At 36.2% G+C, this 21,136-nt stretch overlaps 1 protein-coding gene across 2 annotated transcripts in view; it reads right to left on the bottom strand.

Moving 5' to 3' along the window:
• PCDH15 (protocadherin related 15) overlaps positions 1-21,136 on the bottom strand; it is a 613,865-nt gene that overhangs the window by 81,189 nt on the left and 511,540 nt on the right. For both annotated transcript variants that reach the window (XM_045581870.1, XM_045581869.1), the window contains exon 25: positions 20,439-20,579. In XM_045581870.1, the coding sequence (XP_045437826.1) occupies positions 20,439-20,579 (141 nt within the window). The remainder of the gene's footprint in view (positions 1-20,438; positions 20,580-21,136) is intronic.

Raw genomic sequence — 21,136 nt, 5'->3', positions numbered from 1 at the left:
TTTAATTGCTTGTATCTAAAACATTCTTTTTGTATATGTGTTTGCTGAAAGGCTAATAACTGAATTAGGAAAGTAACTTCAGGTAACTACTGACTTCAAAAACTGACATTACTATAATATGTACTTGATTTTTAGCTAAATGCTTTAGTGCAGAAAATTATCCCCTCAGAACTACTGCTATAGTTCTGAGGGGATAATCAGAAGAATGGTAATCTAAACATTAATTAAAGTTTAGCTTTATATCCATATTAATATATTCACCCAGTAGGAAAAACTTAATGAACTGCATTTCTCATTAAAATGAAGTCATCAAAATAGAACTATGAATGCAAAAATATTGTTTCTTTTTTTGGTATTGGTAGCATTTTGTGTTAATTCTGTGAGACCAACTGATGCATTTAGAGATCTTTTGCAAGGGAATAAATATGAGTTTTAGCTCAGTATAAACAGACACTATTTAAATTCATTTGTGTCCATTAAACTCCAAATCTCTCCACAAAGCAGATTAATACAGGAATTTAAGGACCAACAACACTGCTATTAAGTTGGGCAATAAAAAATTCCAAGCACAAACTGTTGAGCCAGAGCCTAGGTCAAAGACCAGGAATTCCCCATGTGCACTGTGTGATCTCATACAGGTTACTTACCCATCTTGAGCTATAAGGTTCCTTCTCAAAAAATTAGTGATCACACATAAGTAAATTAAATCAGCAAATACATGGAAAGCATTAACTACATGGTGGCTTCACTCATTCAAATGTGAGTCAGAGCTTACTGTCTGACTCTCAAGGTAAGAGAAAATATTATTATTATTATTATTATTATTATTATCTTATTATTAGAAGAAAAAGTAGCAATACCATGTATTTTTTAAAAATATTTTCTATCACTGATTTACCAAAGACATATATTTTCATATAGGATATTATATAGGCAATATCAAATAATGTAGCAGAAAATATGTATGTTTTTACTGCAAATAGGAGAATCTAAACAGTAATGAAATACTACTGGAAAAATATTAAAAGTGCCTTTTAAATATCCACACTTTTGTTTAGATGGAAAGATTACAAATTTACAGAACCCAATTTAAAAAGTCAACAGTCTTGGAGGAAAACAGACAAGACCTATATATTATTTGATGTAAAATTATTCCACTGACATTATAAGACTAAGAAAAACCATTTTACTATAAAATGAAGAACTATAACTGAGAAAAAAACAATGTGTTTGAATAGACCATTAAATTCACTCTGTGTTTTTGACATGTTGTTAAAATCAGAAGTATATTTTCTCTAAAGTTATTTTATTTAAACAGGATGATTGACAAATTTGGTAAAATATATAAACAAACAACAACCAAAAAATAAAAATAAAAATCCACCCAGCAGCAAGCCAACCAAAAAGATTGTGTCTTGGTAATGTAACTTACTAGCCCCTTGAAATAGTACATTGCCTGTAGGAAGTATTGATTGTCATACATATCTCTAAACACACACACACACACACACACACACCAGAAAGAAATGTTATGTTTTTCTTTTTTGAGACTATAACATTTATTAAGGTTAATTGAGGTCATAAGGATGGGGCCCTGATCTAAAAAGATTAGTGTCCTTAAAAGAAGATAAACCAGATAGCTAATACTCTTTGTCTCCCTCCCACTCTCTGTTTCTCTCGGTCTCTCTCTCTCCCCATTCCCCTGGGTGAGGACACAGTGAAAAGGCAACCATCAGCCATTCAGGAGGAGAGGAATCACCATATATGAATCCTGATATTACCTAGCTATTGGACTTTTAACCTCCAGAACTGTGAAAAAATAAATTTTTGCTGTTTAAACCACCTAGTCTATTATATTTGCTATGGCAGCCTGGGAAGATTAATGCAATACTACTACTAAATTATTAATAACTGAAAAATTCCTGAGTTAAGTGCTTTCTATGCCTTATTTCAATTATACCCATAAAAATACCATGTTATTAATTATCCACTTTTTATTCTTGCACATAATAGAGCTTAGAGATTAAACAATGTGTCTAAGATTACACAACTAGGAAGATTCAGACCCAAACATCTAGCAGCATATACTCTTAATTATTTTACTTTATGGCCTTCATTCAATTTGGGTAATTTAAAAAAATCCAATGTACCCATAGCCTCTCAAAAGTTTGTGATTTATGAAGGGGTCCAGGACAGTTTGTGTTAACCAGCATAAAAGTTTTATTTACATTCAGGTACAAGATGTTTAGGTATACTTCTATGCCTAAAAATAGTACTAGAGCAACTATAATTTCACTGGGGCATTTCTAAGGTTTTATAAATTTTATAAATGCTAGAGTATCAGAATATTGAATGACAGAATAGCACAAAAAGCAAGCCTACTTCTCAATTGCATCAGGAAATGGTTGAAAGACTATGTAGATAATCTGTTTTAAAATTAAAACTCCTCAAAAGAAGTGATTCTCTATATCCCTTGTTGAAAACATCTTTGATTCATCCTTCATGAGAACTTGAGGCAAAATAGAAAAATCATGGATTCAAAATGAGAAATTCATTTGGTATATTTGAATGATTTTGGATACGAACAAAGGCTTTCTTTCTCATCTATACCTGCTGAAAACAATAAGGTTATTTTGGTGATTAAATGTTATAATAAACAGGTATGTGTTATCATCACCATAAAAATTAAAGCATTGTAGTCGTTAACCACAAAAATTAAAAATTGTATTGGCATACATGCTATTTCCAAACATTTGCATAGTGAGAACACTATGTAAAAATAAGTTTTCTAAGTATATATTTAGGTAAATATATAAAACTAGGGGCTCAGTGCATGAAATTGTAAAACCTTGAAAGGAACTGTGGGTTGCGAGGCTGTGGTGGACACAGGGGCAGGTCTTGGCCCATATTCTGTGCCCCTGCCTGCGTGCCTGCTGTGGTCCTGGTCCCCTGTCTGCGGGCAGCCCCACTCCCATCGCCACTCATACCCGCTGATGGCACAGAGCTATTGGGGCCAGTACCAGTAGTAGATGTGAGCAGGGCCAGTGCCATCAGTGGGTGAGGGTGGAGGTTGCTGTCCTGATTGCCCCTCAGGAGCAGGGGAAGGTGGAGTAGCTCTCAGGGGTGATTGGAACTGGCAGCCACTGCTCACATCCACTGATGGCACTGAGCGATTAGGACCAGCACTGGGCACCAGCAGCTGGTGCGAGAGTGGCTCTGGCACCAGCTGAGGGTGCAAGCAGGACTGGTGCTGGCAGTGGGTACAATGCAGTGGTTCTGGTGCTGGCAGTGGGTGCAAGTGGGGTCATCACCAGCAGTGGGTGCAAGAGGCAGCTGCAAGCCCTGATCACCTCTCAGGAGCAGGAGGAGGTGAAGAAACCCTAAGGGGTGATTGGGGCCAGTAGCCACTACTCGCAGCTGCTGATTGTGCCCAGTGACAGGGGCTGGCCCAGGTTGCTGGCAGTGAGTGCGATCAGGGCAAGAGCCCAGGGCAAGGGACCATGATTTTTGGGAGCAAAGAATTTTTAGTAACCACCAGAGGCTTGCCCAGATGATAGTGGCCTTGGTCTGATGCCCCCACTCACCTGCTCCATCATCCCACCACAGCTGATGCCTGCCACATTCCACGCATACCCCCTGGTGGTCAGCACATGTCATAGCATCTGGTTGTTAGGTTGTTCTGCCATTCAGTCTATTTGCATATTAGGGTTTTATATACATAGATAAGTATGTATGCTATAATAATTTCCTGATACAGCTCCTAAAACCTCTTATAAATAGGGGTGTTAGGAGAACACTCTAACATTTACAGTAGTATGTGACCTCATTTTTTAAAAAAATATATTTTATTGATTTTTGTACAGAGAGGAAGGGAGAGAGATAGTTAGAAACATCGATGAGAGTCATCAATCAGTTTCCTCTTGCACACCCCCTACTGGGGATATGCCTGCAACCAAGGTACATGCCCTTGACCAGAATCGAACCTGGGACCTTTCAGTCCCCAAGCCGATGCTCTATCCATTGAACCAAACTGGTTTCGGCATGTGACCTCATTTTCTAATACATAGCTTCTAGGACCTTTGTCATCTCCTGAGTTCTAGGAACATCTCATATTTAGCTCCTAAATTCCTGGCAATTTTCTGGGTGATAGAGATGTCTTTTGTTTGAATGAAGTGACTCTTTGTGGGCTTCAGGATGGGTGCTGGTCACTGGAAAGAACAGGCCATGGTTAGAAGCTTGGAATCCTCAGATCTACACCCCTGAGGAGGGGGAAAGACCCAGAAATGAGTTAATAATCCATCATACCTATGTGGTAAAGCCTTCATAAAAACCCCTACAATAGAAGTTTGAAGAGCTTCCAGGTTGGTGAACACATCCACCTAACAAGAGGGTGATGCACCTGAACTCCATGGGACAGAAGCTCCTGAACTAGGGCTCTCCAAGTCTAGCCCTCTGTACCTCTTCGTCTGGCTGGTTATCTGTATCCTTCGTCATATTCTTTACTATATAACTGGAGGCCCGCTGTATGAAGACTCATGCAAAAATGGGTCTTCCTTCCCCTGGCTGCTGGCATCACCTTCACTCTGGCCAGAGCTGCCTTTTCCCTGTGGCCCAGAGCCACCTTTCCGCTGGGGCCCAGGGGCCTGGAGCAGCTGGGTGAAGGCTTGCGTCTTCAACATGGCAAGCATCCCTCCCTCCAGGCCACTTGGTGCCTGGGTATGCAAATTAACCAACCATCTTTGTTGGGTTAATTTGCACACTCACTCCTGATTGGCTATAGGTGTCATGAAGGTACAGTCAATTTGCATCTTACTCTTTTATTAGTGTAATATACTGGTAAATATAAGTGTTCCCTTAAATTCCATGATCCATTCTAGCACTGACTAAATCTAAGAAGAGGGGTCATGGTGAGAGGGTTAACTTGAAATGTAGGCAGATAGGGCAGGGGCCCAGTGGAAAACAAAGGTAGGTGGTACACAGGCCGGGGCAGACATGGCAGTTTGAGCAACCTAATCACAGAAACCAACCAAGCAGAAATAAAAAAATGTTTCTGGTCTCAAAGTGGGAGGCTTGAGAAAACAAGGGAGGGTCTGCATGCAGCAATAAGGTATATAAAGGCACAGAAACAAAAAGTCCAGCATAGGACAGAGAAAGAGGATGTGGAAACAGGGAGTTCAGGTCTGTGCTGGGCAAGAACAATGAGAGAGACAGGCAGGTGACAACACAGGTAGACATAGAACAGGCAAGTGGCAAACATATATCCCTAGACTACAAGGTTGTAAGGGGCATCTCATTATTGGCCACCCCTACCTGTGAGGGGAGTCTGAATTTGCTGATAATAAAGTTTCCACACTTTTGCTTAAATCTTCTGGCCCACGGAGCTCGTTCTTTGGCTGGGGAAAAACACCTCAGCTCACTGTTCTGGTTATCAATGGGAACCAATGGTTGGTTTTCTAACATGTCACAATGTACAACCATTGGTTATGCAAAGAACTTAAAGAGAAACATGTGGAATCCTATAGACAATAATTTAGAGGAATAGATGAAGCATGTTTAGTATGTAATTACTTTAAGTATCACTCAAACATATCACAACTAGTAATACTAAAAATAATATTACAGCGTTTTAACTAGATTTTGTGTTAATAAATTAAGTACTTTGCAGACTTCATTTTGCTTAAAATTCTCAAATACCCTAAGAAGTATAGTAACATTTACCCTAATACGTTGAAAATTCTAGAACTTTGAGAGGTCAGTAAAGATCAAATATGTATAGGGGACTCAGATATGTCTATAACCTAAGTAAGTCAGGGATATTAATTTATTATGTTAAATTTTTAGGTATTTGTTATTCTATTCAGGTAATTTTAAATTTGAGCTGTGTCATTAATAAATAATCTGAGTTATAACATTTTTCTTAGTAAATATGTTTTATAAAATTTCCTTTATCTCTTGTCCTTGAATCTCACATACATCTTAGTATTTATGGAATATTATCTAATAGAAATCTTTTATTATTAATTAAATTGAACTGCTGGACTGGCTAGAGTATCCAACTGCCTTATTCATTTTAATAAAGCATAAACACAGCAATCTCTATCAAGAAATCTTGATAGAAAACATATGCTATACATAAATACATGAAAACAGACTGGAAATTAAAAGTGACAATATTTAAAATAATGATTTTTCTTTAAGTTATTTGTCTTCAATTATTTTCAAGATATTACATAGGGGGCTAATTAGGTACAAGACATTAAAAGGGAGAAAAACAGAAACAAGATTGATTAACTAAACTTATAAAAGTTCCTGGGGACAAAATATGAATTTATTTTGTAAGAAGAATTGACTACTAGACTTGTGTTTTGAATAATGATTCAAAAGAATGGTAAACTAAACTTATGTTTCTTATCGCTGAAACATAAAATTCTCAGTTTATGTGTTTATGCTCACATCATACATAAATTAATGTGAAATGAATGCTTCATAAAAAATATAAAAATTTAAAAATCAAGGAATATTTAAGAACATACTAAATAATATTTTGTCTACTGTGCAAGGGAAACCAAGAAATCCTTTATGTACTATAAATTTCCCTGTTTCTTCCACATCCAGTTCTCTCTTTATTTGACATTAACTGTAGTTTCTGTATGGCCCAATTAAGTGTCATTGAACATACTTTCTTCAGTTATATGTTTTCTTGAACATCAGTAACAGTTGATGTTTTCAGTATCCTCTGTATCTCTTGAAACTTCTCTTTTGGCTAACAGGACATCATCACACATATTTTGTTCCTTTTTTCCATGGCTATTTCTTTCCTCATTCATTACATGAAGGGCTTCTTCAAATTCAATCTTTTGCTCTTTCTTCTTGTCTCTCAGAGTGACAGGGCCTGGTGGCCTGGGAAGCCCATTAATTTTCCTTTTTTTGACAGGTAAACAAGTAAGTAGGTCATTGGATTTGGGTTAGCTCCATGCCTCTGAACTGCCTCTCCCTGATGCCAGCTGCTTAGCTTCATCAGCTCCTCTGCTTTTGGACAGGTTTCCTTGACCAGGAAGTTCCCATTGTTACAAGGTTAATGAATCTTATCTCATTTCAAAAGTCCCTTTAAACCTATAGAGTAGTACTATTTTAAGTATGCTGCTTTTAGCTCCTTTCATGCTGTTCAGATATGCACAATTTAGGTTCTCGCTGTAGGTTATGGCAGGTAGAGATGCTCTTTTTTTTTTTTTTTTTTTTTTTTTTTTTTTTTTTTTTTTTTTTTTTTTTTTTTTTTTTTGATGCCTTTCTGCCTGATTTCCCTAATCACCAGTAAATCTCATTTTACATCTCTACCATGTGATGCTAGTGAGCCTTTGAATAATACTACTTTGGTCTGAGTTATCATTCTATATGATTGCTTCCTAAATCTAAATGCCCAGCCTTGAATATCTTTAAATGTTCAGTTCCTCATTTCTAACTACATTCTAGATTTAATTTATGTTACCCAGGATCCAAAATATAAATTCATTGTTGTTTTATTTCTTTCTCTTCAAGGTCAGTAATCAAGTCCTACCTATTGTATTTTTCTCTTATATCCTACATTGTCCCATATTTATGTCTGTTATATAAAATTTTTTGACTCTACATAATTGTAATTAAGAACACTAACATAATAATTATGAGGGGACTCCCAAATCCATGTAATGCAATCAAAGATAATAAGTGATATCTGATTTGAGGATCAAAATAGCACATTCCCAATATCTTCTGCTGTTTATGTGTTTTTTTGTTTTGTTTTAATTTTATAACATAGTAGGTCCTGTTATTTGGCCATATCTCTAGCACTTCATATGTTTGTCTCATAAAATGTTTTATAAATGTAATACAATTCACAATCACTGAGAGGAATTATAAAATTATACTTCTATTAATTAGTCCAAGACAGAATTATGTAAATGTTGGCCAGTCAATCAGAAGATCTAAGGGGAAGAGCAATATGATTTTTAATGTAAATAATAAATGTCAAGAATGTAAAGTTCAGTAGAGCATTAGATAACATGATAGGATTTCTAACAGACAACTGATCAGAGCATGGCATTGAGCAGTGGGAAAATTAATTTTCCTTCTACCTTATAAGTTCTTCTGGTTGAACTAATAATCAAATTAACCTGAGACAGGTTCACAGGAGAAAAAAAGTACTAAATTTCTTATGTAGGTACATATGTGGATTCTGTAAGAAAATGAGATCTGAGAACAGATTGGGCAATTAAGGTTTACATGCCATCCTGAGCTCAGGAGAAGGGGGTTTTGTGGATTGGGGTATCAAAGGGTAGGAAGACAATTTACAGGGAGCTGAAAAAGGACACACGTGTTTGTGGGGCCATCTTTAGCAATGGGACAGAGAGAGCACTGATCAAATGGGCCTTGCTAGGTCCTGCCCTATCACATCTAGCTCACCTTAAACTCTGGGTAGCTATGGTATGTTAATAGCACCCTTCCTGGAGCAGGTACCGTACTTTTCGGACCATAAGACGCACTTTTTCCCCCCCAGAAGTGGGGGGGAAAAGTCCCTGCGTCTTATGGTCCAAATATAGCCTACACATATACTTAAAAAAAAAGTTTTTTTTACTTGCCCGGCTCTGTGTGGTCTCTGTGTGCTTGACCGGCTCTAAAATGGTTCTAAGTGCTGCTGTTTATTTTACAGGGTTGATTACATGTATTTATGACTGTGATGTTGGGTTTTAATGCACATAAAATATTTTAGGACACTATTTGTTTCAGAATCTTTTTTTCTTCATTTCCCTTCTCTAAAAACTGGTGCGTCTTATGGTCCGGAGCGTCTTATGGTCCGAAAAATACGGTACTTTATATTTGTTGACTTAGGAGAGAAGGTCAATGATTTTTTTCAGAATTTTTTTTTTTTTTTTTAAATAATATCCCAAAAGGCTTATTCTTGATTCCAAACTCTTCTTGCCCTCAGCATCAAACATAGTTTCCTGGGCCCATGGTTCACAAACTGTGGCTCGCAAGCCACATGCAGCTCTTCAGCCCCTTGACTGTGGCTCTTCCACAAAATACCATGGCCTACTCAAGTCTATTTTTAAGAAGTGGCATTAGAAAAAGCTTAAGTTTATAATTTTTGGCTCTCAAAAGAAATTTCAATCGTTGTACTGTTGATATTTGGCTCTGTTGACTAATGAGTTTGCCAACCACTGTACTAGGTTAATTCTCTACTGTACAAGCAAGAGTGTTGACTATTTTTCCCTGAAGTAGATCATGTTCAGACTGTCGCGGATACTATTTTCTCCTTCAGGATCTATTTTGAAGTTCATCTTCTCTTAAATCACCCACATGGTGCCAGTATTTCTGTGATGGAGACCTGGCAGAACAAACTTGGATGGTACTGGAGCCCTGCCTTTGAGAACTCACAAGCCAGGTGTATATGTTCTCCGTATTACAGGGACTATGGGTGATTTAGGAAAGTTTCAAAAATGAGGTGACTTTTAAACTGAGCCTTGTAAAATAGGAGCCTTGTTATCTGGCAAACAATGGAGGAAGGACAACTTAGAAGAAATATTTTCAAGCAAAAACAGCAAGGTGTATCTATTCCTTGAGATTAAGGGGAAAAAAACTGAATCAACATAGAAGTTGAGAAAATATCAAGCAGGATCAATAATGCCACTAAAGTTAGGAAAATAAAAATTTCTAAAGGTTCTTTCTGTCATTACTTCTGTGTGGTACTTTGCCCCATACTTCTTTCTTTTATTTAAGTATAATGTTGAAATGTATTTTTGTCTAGTTAGTGTGATTTTTTTTTTCTTATCATAATCAACCAGGAAAGTTCAGCTGCTTGTTAAGGCTTGTCAAAATAGCATATGTCACTAAGAGAAAAGAATGTTCACTTTCCATTTGTTATATGATATGAGTTAAGGAGATCCATTTCATGGATTGCTTGACTTTGAAATATTTTATTTTAATTGTAATTGCACATGGGAGCAATAAAAATGTTTTCCTCATGAAATATGATTTTCCCATCATATTACAAATGCAGAAATATATATTATAATCTATACTGTAATTAAGAATGGCTGTCATCAGTTCAAAAAAATCAATTTTGGGGCCAATGGAGGATCATTGCCTCCATGTGTTTGGTTTTAAAAATGTATAAGTAAAATTCCATAGCCATTTTAATATTACATTTCCAAGCAAAGCTATTTTTCACAACTAAATTGTCTTGGACAGATAAATATTTATTTTATTAAAAATGTAATTGTTTCAAACTGTGCCTTTAAATAAGATGCCTATACTACTTGTGACAAAAAAAAAGAAGAGTCATAATGGATATTTTGGTAACTCTTTTCTTAAAATAGTCTTCAATTTTTAAATTAATAAGGTGTGAATAGTTTTTTAAATGCTGACCTTGTACAGGTATGGGCAAAAGTAGATTTATAGTTGCAAAATAGAGTGTATTCTTATTTATTAATTAGTGTATTATTTATTTGCATTATAATTGTAAATCTACTTTTTACCACTGCTTTATTTATAGCAGAGATACAAGGTTTTGAAAATACCTGGGATTTTAGGACTGAAAAAATGACATGTGACATACTCCATTGTTGTTACCATGAGGAATGCTTTTGTAAGTCAGTTAATCACAATGAAAGCATCATCAGCATTGTTTGTCACAGACCTTCTGTTTGGAATTAGAAGAATAAAGAAAATGAGATGTATTGCGAGCTGTACCCTAAAGCAAAACCATAAAATGAAATAAATAGCATCTGAGTTGTTTTATCACCAGTTTAAGGTTACTTTAATTGTCCTTTAATTCCTGATTGAAAGGCCATTTACAGAGTCAAAACACAAGGAGATTATTTATAGAAAGCTATGACTGTTTTCTTCCACTTTTAAAGGTATTATAATTATAACTTTTGCATAAAAGAAAAATTGCACTTCAATTGTAGCAATCCTTGTATTAAATTGAGCTATAAAGATAAATATTATTCCACATTAAAATAGCATTCTATTCTAAACCCAGGAGAGACTGAGTTAGACTGGAAAGAACCATTGATTGGCTGCCTCCTACACGCCCCCTATTGGGGATTGAGTCCACAGTTTGGGCGTGTACCCTGACCATGAATTGCTTAGTGACCTCTTGGTTCATTGGTTGATGTTCATCCACTGAGCCACACTAGCCCGGCCTGGTAGATGTTTTCTTTTCAGCACTGAAGCTGCCATCATCTGGCATTGGTGATTGAGGAAGAAAGATCAGTAAAGTAAGAAGGAAAGTTTCAACCTAAATAGTGAAATGGCTGAACATTTTTGGGTCAGACTTGTGTTTAATCTATTAACGGAGCAGGACCTATAAATACATCAAATGTAAACAATATCGGGAACGGGTAGGACGTATGAATACGTCCTTGAAATATATGTTGCGCCCCGAGAGGGACGGTATATATTTTTTGTAATCTTTTTTTAAAAATATTTTATTGATTTTTTACAGAGAGGAAGGAAAGGGGAGGGATAGAGAGTTAGAAATATCGATGAGATGAGAGAGAAACATCAAACAGCTGCCTCTTACACACTCCCCACTGGGGATGTGCCGGCTACCAAGGTATATGCCCTTGATTGGAATCGAACCCGGGAGCTTTAGGTCCGAAGGCCGACGCTCTGCCACTGAGCCAAACTGGTTTCGGCTATTTTTTGTAATCTTTATCATTGTTTGTAAAATTTATAATTTTTTAATTCGACATGTCCATTTTTTTTTGTTGGCATCCTTTTCTATTTTTTTGTAATTTTGTATTTTCCTTTGTGCTTTATATATATAAATAAACAAAAATATATATATTTCATTTATTTTCATTGAGTATAAAAAAAAAATGAAATTATGTCCTCTGGGCGTGACGTCCTAGTGAAAGAGTACGCACCCGTTACAGGTTGCGTCATTAAAAAGGGAACTCCCTGGTTAACAGGTTAAAACAGTGCTAATAAGACGATCACTTTTCAATGTTCTCCTGCATGCTCTCCTGCAGTGACTTGATTTTGAAAGTGCATTTCAATGATTTCTACTTGTCATCTCAGTAGAAATTCAGTAGTCCATCCCCAGCTTTTGCTTTGTGCATTCCCATCACTCCTCCAGGTGACCTTGCTAAACAGGATCTACAAAAACTATCATTGACATGTGTCCCGAATCTGGACCATGGGTAACTTTCACAGGCACTGTGCTTCATCATTCTATGAGTACAGGCTTATCTTAACAGAGCTGTTATTGCCCTTCTGCTCCAGCCATCATAATAGCTTTTCAGCTCTAGAGTTTACCTAGTTCATCTGGGTTACCTAAGAGGTCTCAGACATGAATCCACTAATTGCATATGGAAGCAATAAAAATGTTTTCCTCAGGAAAGATGATTTTCCATCATATTACATATGCATGTATATATTACAATCTATACTGTAATTAAGAATGGCTGATAGCACATTATTGTCAGTTCAAAAAAATCAATTTTGGGGCCAATGGAAGAACACTGCCTCCATGTGTTTAGCTTTAGAAATCCTATATAATAAAGAGGTAATGTGCAAATTGACCCTTGCACCAACACACAAGATGGTCAACCCATGTGGTCAAATATAGCCACCACAAGATGGTTGGCAGGGGACGGCAGTGGTGGGTGATTAGGCCAGCAGGGGAGGGTAGTTGGGTGGACCAGGCCTGCAGGGGGGGTAGTTGTGGGTGACCAGGCCAGCAGGGGAGGGCAGTTGTGGGTAACCTGGCAGACAGGGAGGACAGTTGGGGGAAATCAGGCTGGCAGGGGAGCAGTTAGGCATCAATCAGGCTGGCAGGGGAGTGGTTAGGGGGTGATTAGGCTGGCAGGGGAGTGGTTAGGGGGTGATCAGGCTGACAAGCAGTTGGAAGTCAGCAGTCCCAGATTGTCAGAGGGATGTCCACTGCCACTTTAGGGCTGATCCCACAGGACATCCCCTGAGGGGTTCCAGATTGGAGAGGGTGCAGGCTGGGCTGAGGGACAGCCTCCCCCCCCCCCCCCCCCCCCCCCCCGTGCACAAATTTTGTGCACCAGGCTTCTAGTGTATAAATAAAATCTCATAACCATTTTAATATTATGTTTGGAGAAGAGATTGTAAAAGACTTTGTGCCCCTTAACACACAGTAATACATAGTGGTCTTACTCATTGACAACATTGAACTTGAGATGGAAGAATATATATTACAATACTCCCCCACTTCTGGGAATGAGCATGTTGTGAAAAAGAATGCAAATACATCTTTATGACTTTCCCCCCCACAGGAATATTTCACACAGAATAATTTCTAAAGCTATTTGCTTGACCCTTTTTATTCTCTTTGGGAGTAAGAGTGTTTAACACAATTAATTGTTGTGCTCTTTGTTCTTATGCTAAATATCCTTGATAATTTGTTATCTATTTCTTGCACATTTCTTGGTAATTTTAGGTCTATTGTTTCTTGGTACTTTTGTTTAAAGTTCCAGTTTATTATTTGTTTTTTTTGTCAATTCTAATATATGCTTTCTGTCTTTGGAACTGTCCTTTCAAACATTTTCTTCTCATTCTTATGAATAGAGCTCAAAGGGCAACCCATTTGAAAATTCTTCTCTGATCACTCATATGCTGGTTGTTCCCTCTTCTGTACTAAGCTGAATTATGTATGTATTGCCACCAGCCATCTCTGTAGGTTCTAAACCAATAGTTAGTGATGTATTCACCCTAGAGATTGTTGAATAGAAAACAAGAGAATATTATATTTTAGATTTACTGAGATATATTTTATCTTTACTACTTTTATTTTAACACTAATCTAATGAAGTAGTAGACCAAAATTACTTAAGCTTTCTCTATATAATTTTTTAAAAATAAATTCTTGAAAAAATGTGCTCTTTAAAAATGTGTTCAGTTACTTTGGGTTATTTTATTCATCATGCATTCGGTTGATCATATATTTATTATGTTGCCACTACTTCTAAAATTGACTAGTTCAGTTTAAAAGATAAAAGCCAGTAGTTAGGAAAGGGAAAAAAAGGTATCTAGAAGATCTGAAGAAAAAGATCTAAAGCAATGGAAGGAAAATTATTAACTTGGTAACAGCTAACATAATGTGAAAGTTAGAGATTACAAAACTCCCAAGTTCATCAACCGTGAAACAATTCCACTAGTTCAACAAATATTTCAAATATCCTTGGATTAAAAAATGTATTTAAATATTTAAGGAAATTGATTAAGGTGACAATATAATGTCTAATCTTGTGGAATCCTCTCTCATAACAGACAGCAGATTTGGATAGCCAGATATTGGGAGGCATTATACCTCCGGCAGCTTGCGTTTCTATACATCTTGCTGAATGTAACAAGACTGCAATGCCCTGACCATTTTTTTTTACTTGGAATGTAGGACTGTTTATACAGCTGGCAATTTTTAAAAGTGAGATAAAGTCTGTAGGGATGCCTCATGTAGTCTAGCATTTAGACTACCTCTTCATATATATATATATATATATATATATATATATATATATATATATATATATATTTTTTTTTTTTTTTTTTCCCCCTTCAAAGAAGAGGGCGAAGGAGAGATAGAAACATCAATGAGGGATCAATGATCAGCTGCCTCCTGCATACTCCCTATGTGGATTGAGCCCACAATCTAAGCATGTGCCCTTGACCAGAAAGAATCAAACTCGGGCCCCCTTAATCCGCAGGCCAAACTGAGCCAAACTAGCTAGGGCAGTTTGAGAAAGACTTATGATTTCTTTCTATAAAGTGGCAGAGTCTCTAAGTTCAGAGTTCTGGGGTGCATGCAGATCATGTGCAGCTATCATCTGGCCTTACACTTTGGGTGTGAAATTTAGGGTGTTGTGCCATTATGCTCCTTGCTGTGTTGATATTCCTGATAATACTTTCATAAGTAATAAGGTTTTTCTTTTCAGGCCCACTAATTGTTTGTGTTTTATCAACATTCATGGACCTTAAATGATCTAATCAGGAATCCAGATCTAATTGCTAATTTAAAAAAATATATATATTTTATTGATTTTTTTACAGAGAGGAAGGGGGTGGGGATACAGAGGATTAGAAATATCAGATGAGGGAGAAACATTGATCAGTTGTCTCCTGCACACACCCTACTGGGGATGTGCCCACAATTAAGGTACAATATACCCTTGATTGTAATCGAACCTGGGACCCTTCAGTCCAAAGGTCTATGCTCTATCCCCTGAGCCAAACTGATTAGGGCCTAATTGCCAATTTTTAGGAAATAAAGGACACATAAAAATATGAAATGGTCCACTGAAAACAGTCATCAGAACTCAGACTCCAGAAATCTAGTTTCTTTGAAAAAATAAATATTAAGGTGAAGAAAAAGGTATAATAGTGATGAAGCCTATAAATTAAAAGAAATTCTAAAGACATATTAACCAATTATAATATATGGATCTTATTTAGATTCTGATGTGAATAAATTTTTATGTGAGTATTAACTGGATATTTCTTGATATCCAGTGATATATTTTTTTAATTGGGAGAGGAGTAAAAAAAAAAGGGGTATTGTGATAAATTTTAAGAGTACTTATCTGTTAGAGGCACATATTGGAATAGTTACATATGAAATATTATGTTTCTGCTCTGCTTTAATATAATAGAGTGAAGAAGCAATTGGAAGTAGGGATGAAAGAGAGTCCAGGCCTTGATAATATTGAATCTGGGAAATTGACAGAGTGAGGTTCATTGTAATAGTCTCTATAATTTTTTTTTTATGTTTGAAATGTTCCATACTAAAAGATTAAAATGTTTTAAATACTGCTGCTATCAAATTTGGGAAATGAATTCCAAAATTTTCTTATTTTAATTATTAATTTGCATTTAAATAGTAAATCTAGTTACAGCATAGTTGTAAAACTTACTTTAAAAATAGCTTCATCAGTAACTTTTTGAAGAAACCACAATAAAATAGTTATTTAATGAATTAAATCCATTCTGTTTACTATTATATTCCTATGATATGTGGAAGAGCTAAAGGGCAGCTAATTCTGAAGAAGGGACGAACCTTTAGACAATTAATTAACCTTAATTTACATAATAATCTTATTTGCATAGCCAATGGCTAGGAATTGATTATAAGTCATTAACAGTCCTTAATAAGTGAAATGTGTTAAAAACACATGAGTTTGTACTTTACACTCAAGAGGCAAAGGGTAGTCTTGAAATGTTAATAACAATAGCCAAGAATTGGGCATTGAATAAACATTTATCTTTTAGGCTTTATGCATTTCCAAGAACATATTTCATGAAATTGGCTATTTGATAATACCTCTACATGCATAACAGGGCATATATAAGCATTCATGAGTGCATTAGGTAAATTATTGTATTATTAGTCTTAGATTTACATTCAAATTACAGTAATGAGGGTAGTTATGTTCATATACAAGAACTAAATATATTTCTAATCATAGAAATCAGAGATATTTCTTGAAAAATATTTCTTTAAAATGATTTGGCTGTATCTGTGCAGCCCTCGACATTAGATCAGTAAGTGAGATTTGAAGTAAATGCAAAGGTGTGTTTTAGTATTTATGATCAAGAGCTGAACTGAGACAGAAAATTCTATAATGCATCTCCAGCCTTTTACTCCCATCTTGTTCTCCTTTCTCTTACGGGGCCTGGGCTCTCTCCCTCTGACATCCATATGTGTGCTCTAGCTCTCATGCTCTCTTCTTTTTTCCAATTTCCCCTTCTCAAAATGTTGATTGATGGAGTGATAAAATGCCTAGAAATGGCCCCAGAGTAAAAGATAGGTGTTTCAGATCCTGTTTCACTCTTCACACTCTATATGACTATTCTTATGGATATATTAAATTTGGTTTTCTTGGGTTTCCTAGATTCTAAAAATTTTGATGTGACTATAGAAAAAGAAAAAGAAAAAGAAAAAGGAAGATGGATTACTTAAATGCAAAGGAGCATCATGGCTGTGAATGGAAAAGAGTAGAATTTATCCAGCGGTGAATGGAAAAGAATAGAATTTATCCATTGCTAGTAACAGCTCTTAGAATCTGTGCCGGCCCCCTTTACAAAGTGGCTTTTACTTGTTCCTCTGTGAGCATGAACTATATGAAACTGGAATGCTGAAGAAAGATTTTGGAGTCAAAAGTTGTGAGCCTAAAACTTCAACTTTTTATTTACTGACAAGTGTTATATTTAGGAAATCACTTAAACTTTCCTTATTATGTCCTTGTAGTGAAACTAATGTTTCTCATCTCCTAGAAATGGGTGTGAATTACAGACAATGCAGCATATAAATTATGATAAATGTTAGTCATTAATTTTAAGATGTGTTTTCCTCTATTATAAGAAAATATATAAGTACCAGAAGCCACACAATTCACAGAATATCTAGTGGTTATGCTACATTCCAGAGGCTAGCCTGAACATCACAGTGGGATGAAATAATGTTTATAATTTAACATACACAGATAATGATGGTATTCTATAATTTTGTACACAAACTTTAGAAGTAGTACGTTATTGCCTTGACAATTTAGGAGTATGAAATCACTGTCAGCATTGTCATATTTTAGAAATTAAAATAGATGGACAAACATCCCTTAATATTAACGGTCTTTCTTTATTTTTCACTGATAACTTTCAGATGTGGATTTCATTAGAAAATAAGCCGAGTTCAGTCAAGACAGCGGTGCAAGTACACTTGTTACTCAAAACCTTCTACAACCCGATCAAAATTACAACTAAATTACAGAACAACCATCATTCAGAACTGCCTGAAAGCTAGCTAAACAGAAGTCCTATTATTAAGGATCTAAAGAAGAAGCCACATTGAGACTGGTAGGAGGAAGAAAGACATGAAAAGGGCTCTGGTGGTTAAAAATCAGGAGGGATATCTCTGCAGCAGAGGTCTGTCCTGAGGAGTGAGAGGTCCTGGCCCTACATCAGAACCCCTATCCCAGGGCTCCAGTGCTGAGAAGAGAAGTCCCTAAACCTTCTGGTTGTGAAAACCAGCAGGGATTGTGGCTGAGTAAGACTGAAGAATACTGGAGTCACAGGTCTTCCTTTAGAAGGAGCCTCAGATGTACTTACTCAGACTCACTTGCTCTAAGTTCCAGCACTGGGGCAACAGCTGGAAAAGCACCAGGAACATATAGGGAGAAACTGAATTCTCTGGATGGCATCAAGGCAAGACTGAAGGGACAGGTTTCTCCCATACAGAAATGCTGGCAGAGGGCATTGTTCCCTTGCTGAGCCCTATCCTCACTAAGGAAGTAGATGAACATCAAATCTGAGTTTCCACCACCCTAGCTAACACTGTTCACCCAGCTCTGGTGATTCCCTGAGACCCCACCCCATGTAAGTTGCAGGTTCACCCAAGCCATTTCTGGTGGCTTCTCCATACAAATGGCCTCTCTTAGTTCATGCTTTGGATTTTCCTAAAATCTCTATCAACAAACAAAAAGACAAACAAGCAAAAACCAGCATCTGGCCTCTGTGTACCACAGACATCTTGCTAAATGGCCTCAGGTCTGGCACTAGTGGCAGCTAGTTTGGTCCACAGCTTGACCTCTCCTGGGTACCTTCAAGCCCAGCACAAATAGCAGCCATTTTCAAACTGCTCTGTAGCTCATGCTAGGTGACCCTGGCTGAACAGAAGTGGTGGTTGACTGTACACCTCCCGGGAGGCCCCAGAGCCAGTGCATCTGGTGGACATCGTTAGACCATGCCAGATTATAACCAACCACATCCACAAGCCACACCTAAAGGGGCAGATTTGGTGGGCACCAAAGCCCCATTGAAGGAAGTCCTGCTCCATGGGGTCAGACTCTGCACAGCAGCCCCTTTGCTGCAGTCACAGCTATTCCCTGCCACAAATCAGCCTGGACGTTCAATTGCTCCAAGGAACATGCAAGCAGCAATCAAGGCTCAACTACAACAGGACAGTGCACAACAGAAAACTTTCTTAATTTGGTGGAAGAAATAGACATATAAGACCAAGAAGCACAGAGAGTACCGTACAAGATACATACAAAGAGGCCCACACCGAGACACATAATTAAAATGCCAAAGGTTAAAGACAAAGATAAAATCTTAAAAGCAATAAGAGAAAAGCAGTTAGTTACCTATAAAGAGCTTCCATAAGATTGTCAGCTGATTTTTCCAAAGAAACTTTGCAGGCCAGAAGGGATTGGCATAAAATGGTCAAAGTGATAAAAAGCAAATACGCACAACCAAGATTACTCTCCCCAGAAAAACTGTCATTTATAATTGAGTGACAGATAAAGAGCTTCCCAGACAAGAAAAGCTAAAGGAGTTCATCACTATCAAACCAGTATTATAAGAAATATTAAAGGATTTTCTTTAAGAAGAAAAAGGAAAAACAATAACAACAACAACACACAACTAAAAATATAAATAATAAAATGTCAATAAACTCATACCTTATCAAAACTACTTAAAATGTAAGTATATTAAATGCTCCCATTAAAAGACATATTATGATAACTTAATGGATAACAAAATAAGACCCTCATAGAGATACACTTCAGAATGAAAGATACATGCAATCTGATATGAAGGGATGGAAAAAGATATTTCATAAAAATGTAAACAAAAAGCTGGGTAGCAATAATTATTTCAGACACAGTAAGTTTTAACAAGGCTATAACCAGAGACAAAGGAGCATTCTGGGTATTAAATAAATACCCAGAAGTGGAGCTTCTGGGTATTTATTTAAAGAAACCCAAAACACAGAATCAAAAAGACATAGACACCCAAATGTTTATTGCAGCATTATTTGCAATAGTCAAGATATGAAAGAGACCTAAGTGTCCATCACTACATGAATGGATAAGGAAGTAGTGCAAACACACAATAGATTATGATTCAGCCCTAAAAAATACTGAAATATTGCTCTATGCAACAGTGGACCAAGAGGGTATTGTGCTGAGTGTAATAAGTTAGAGAAAGAAAAACGTCAGATGATTTCAATCATATGCGAAATCTAAAAAGAAAATAATCAAACAAGAGAACAGAAGTGGACTCATACATACAAAGAACATTCTTACAGTTGCTAGGTGAAAGAGGGGTTGGGGGATGGGTGAAAAAGGAGAAGGAATTTAGAAGTACAAATTGGAAGTTAAAGAGTATTTACAAGAAGGTACAGTACAACATAGGGAACATGGTAATATTGTAATAACTACTAATACACTATGGTGTTAGATGAACACTTAATTTATCACGGTGATCACTTCATAAGCCATATAAATACAGAATCATAGGGTTACATACCTGAAACTAATATAATATGGTATATTAATTGTAATATATATATTTATATATATTTATATATATTTAAATTAAAGTAAGATGAGCAGAAACACCATCTATTTATTTTAAAATCTTTAAATAATATAACTTACTTTTTGAAGGAACTCGGAGATTGGCAAGGACCACTTCCAGGGAATCAGCTTGGACTCGAAGTACATAGCTTGTCCTTGTTTCATAGTCCAGAAGGTCATTCACATAGATAACACCCGTGACGTTATTAATTCCAAACTTTCCTAGAATTAAAATGTAATTTTTTGGTCATTTTTTTTTTTCAAACTTCAAGTAAAAACAATTCTTAAAAGGCGTTGTGAGTTCAAAACACATTTTTTAGTAGTAGTGCATACAGGGATAAGAAACTGGCTTTTGGAAACTATATTTCAGCTCTTGGGAAACTTACATTCCAGAAATTATAAATATCAGTATTACCCTAATCACAGGCCTTGGAATTCTATTTTTTTCTGAGATTCTCCTTGAAATCAATGTTTCTGTGAGCAGTTGCATTTAGGAGCAATATATACCATGCCCCTCACCCTAGATTCAAATGGTCTTCTACCATACTAAAGACTTTTAGAAATTCTGTTTTAAATAAACTATTTAATTTTGTTTAATTTTGTTTAACTATTTTATTATCTTATTAAATTATTATACATTTTATGATTAAATGCATCTTATTATTCCATAGATTTAGTGCCCTGCTAAGAACACCTTAGGAAAAAATATGGTGATTATTTAGAAAATATGGTTTATTATTTTAAATAGCTTCAAATACTTTGCTCTGATGTTCATTTGT

This window comes from Pipistrellus kuhlii, unplaced genomic scaffold, assembly GCF_014108245.1.
Source record: "Pipistrellus kuhlii isolate mPipKuh1 unplaced genomic scaffold, mPipKuh1.p scaffold_m20_p_15, whole genome shotgun sequence".
NCBI lineage: Eukaryota > Metazoa > Chordata > Mammalia > Chiroptera > Vespertilionidae > Pipistrellus > Pipistrellus kuhlii.
This window is presented reverse-complemented; position numbering and strand designations above follow the sequence as displayed.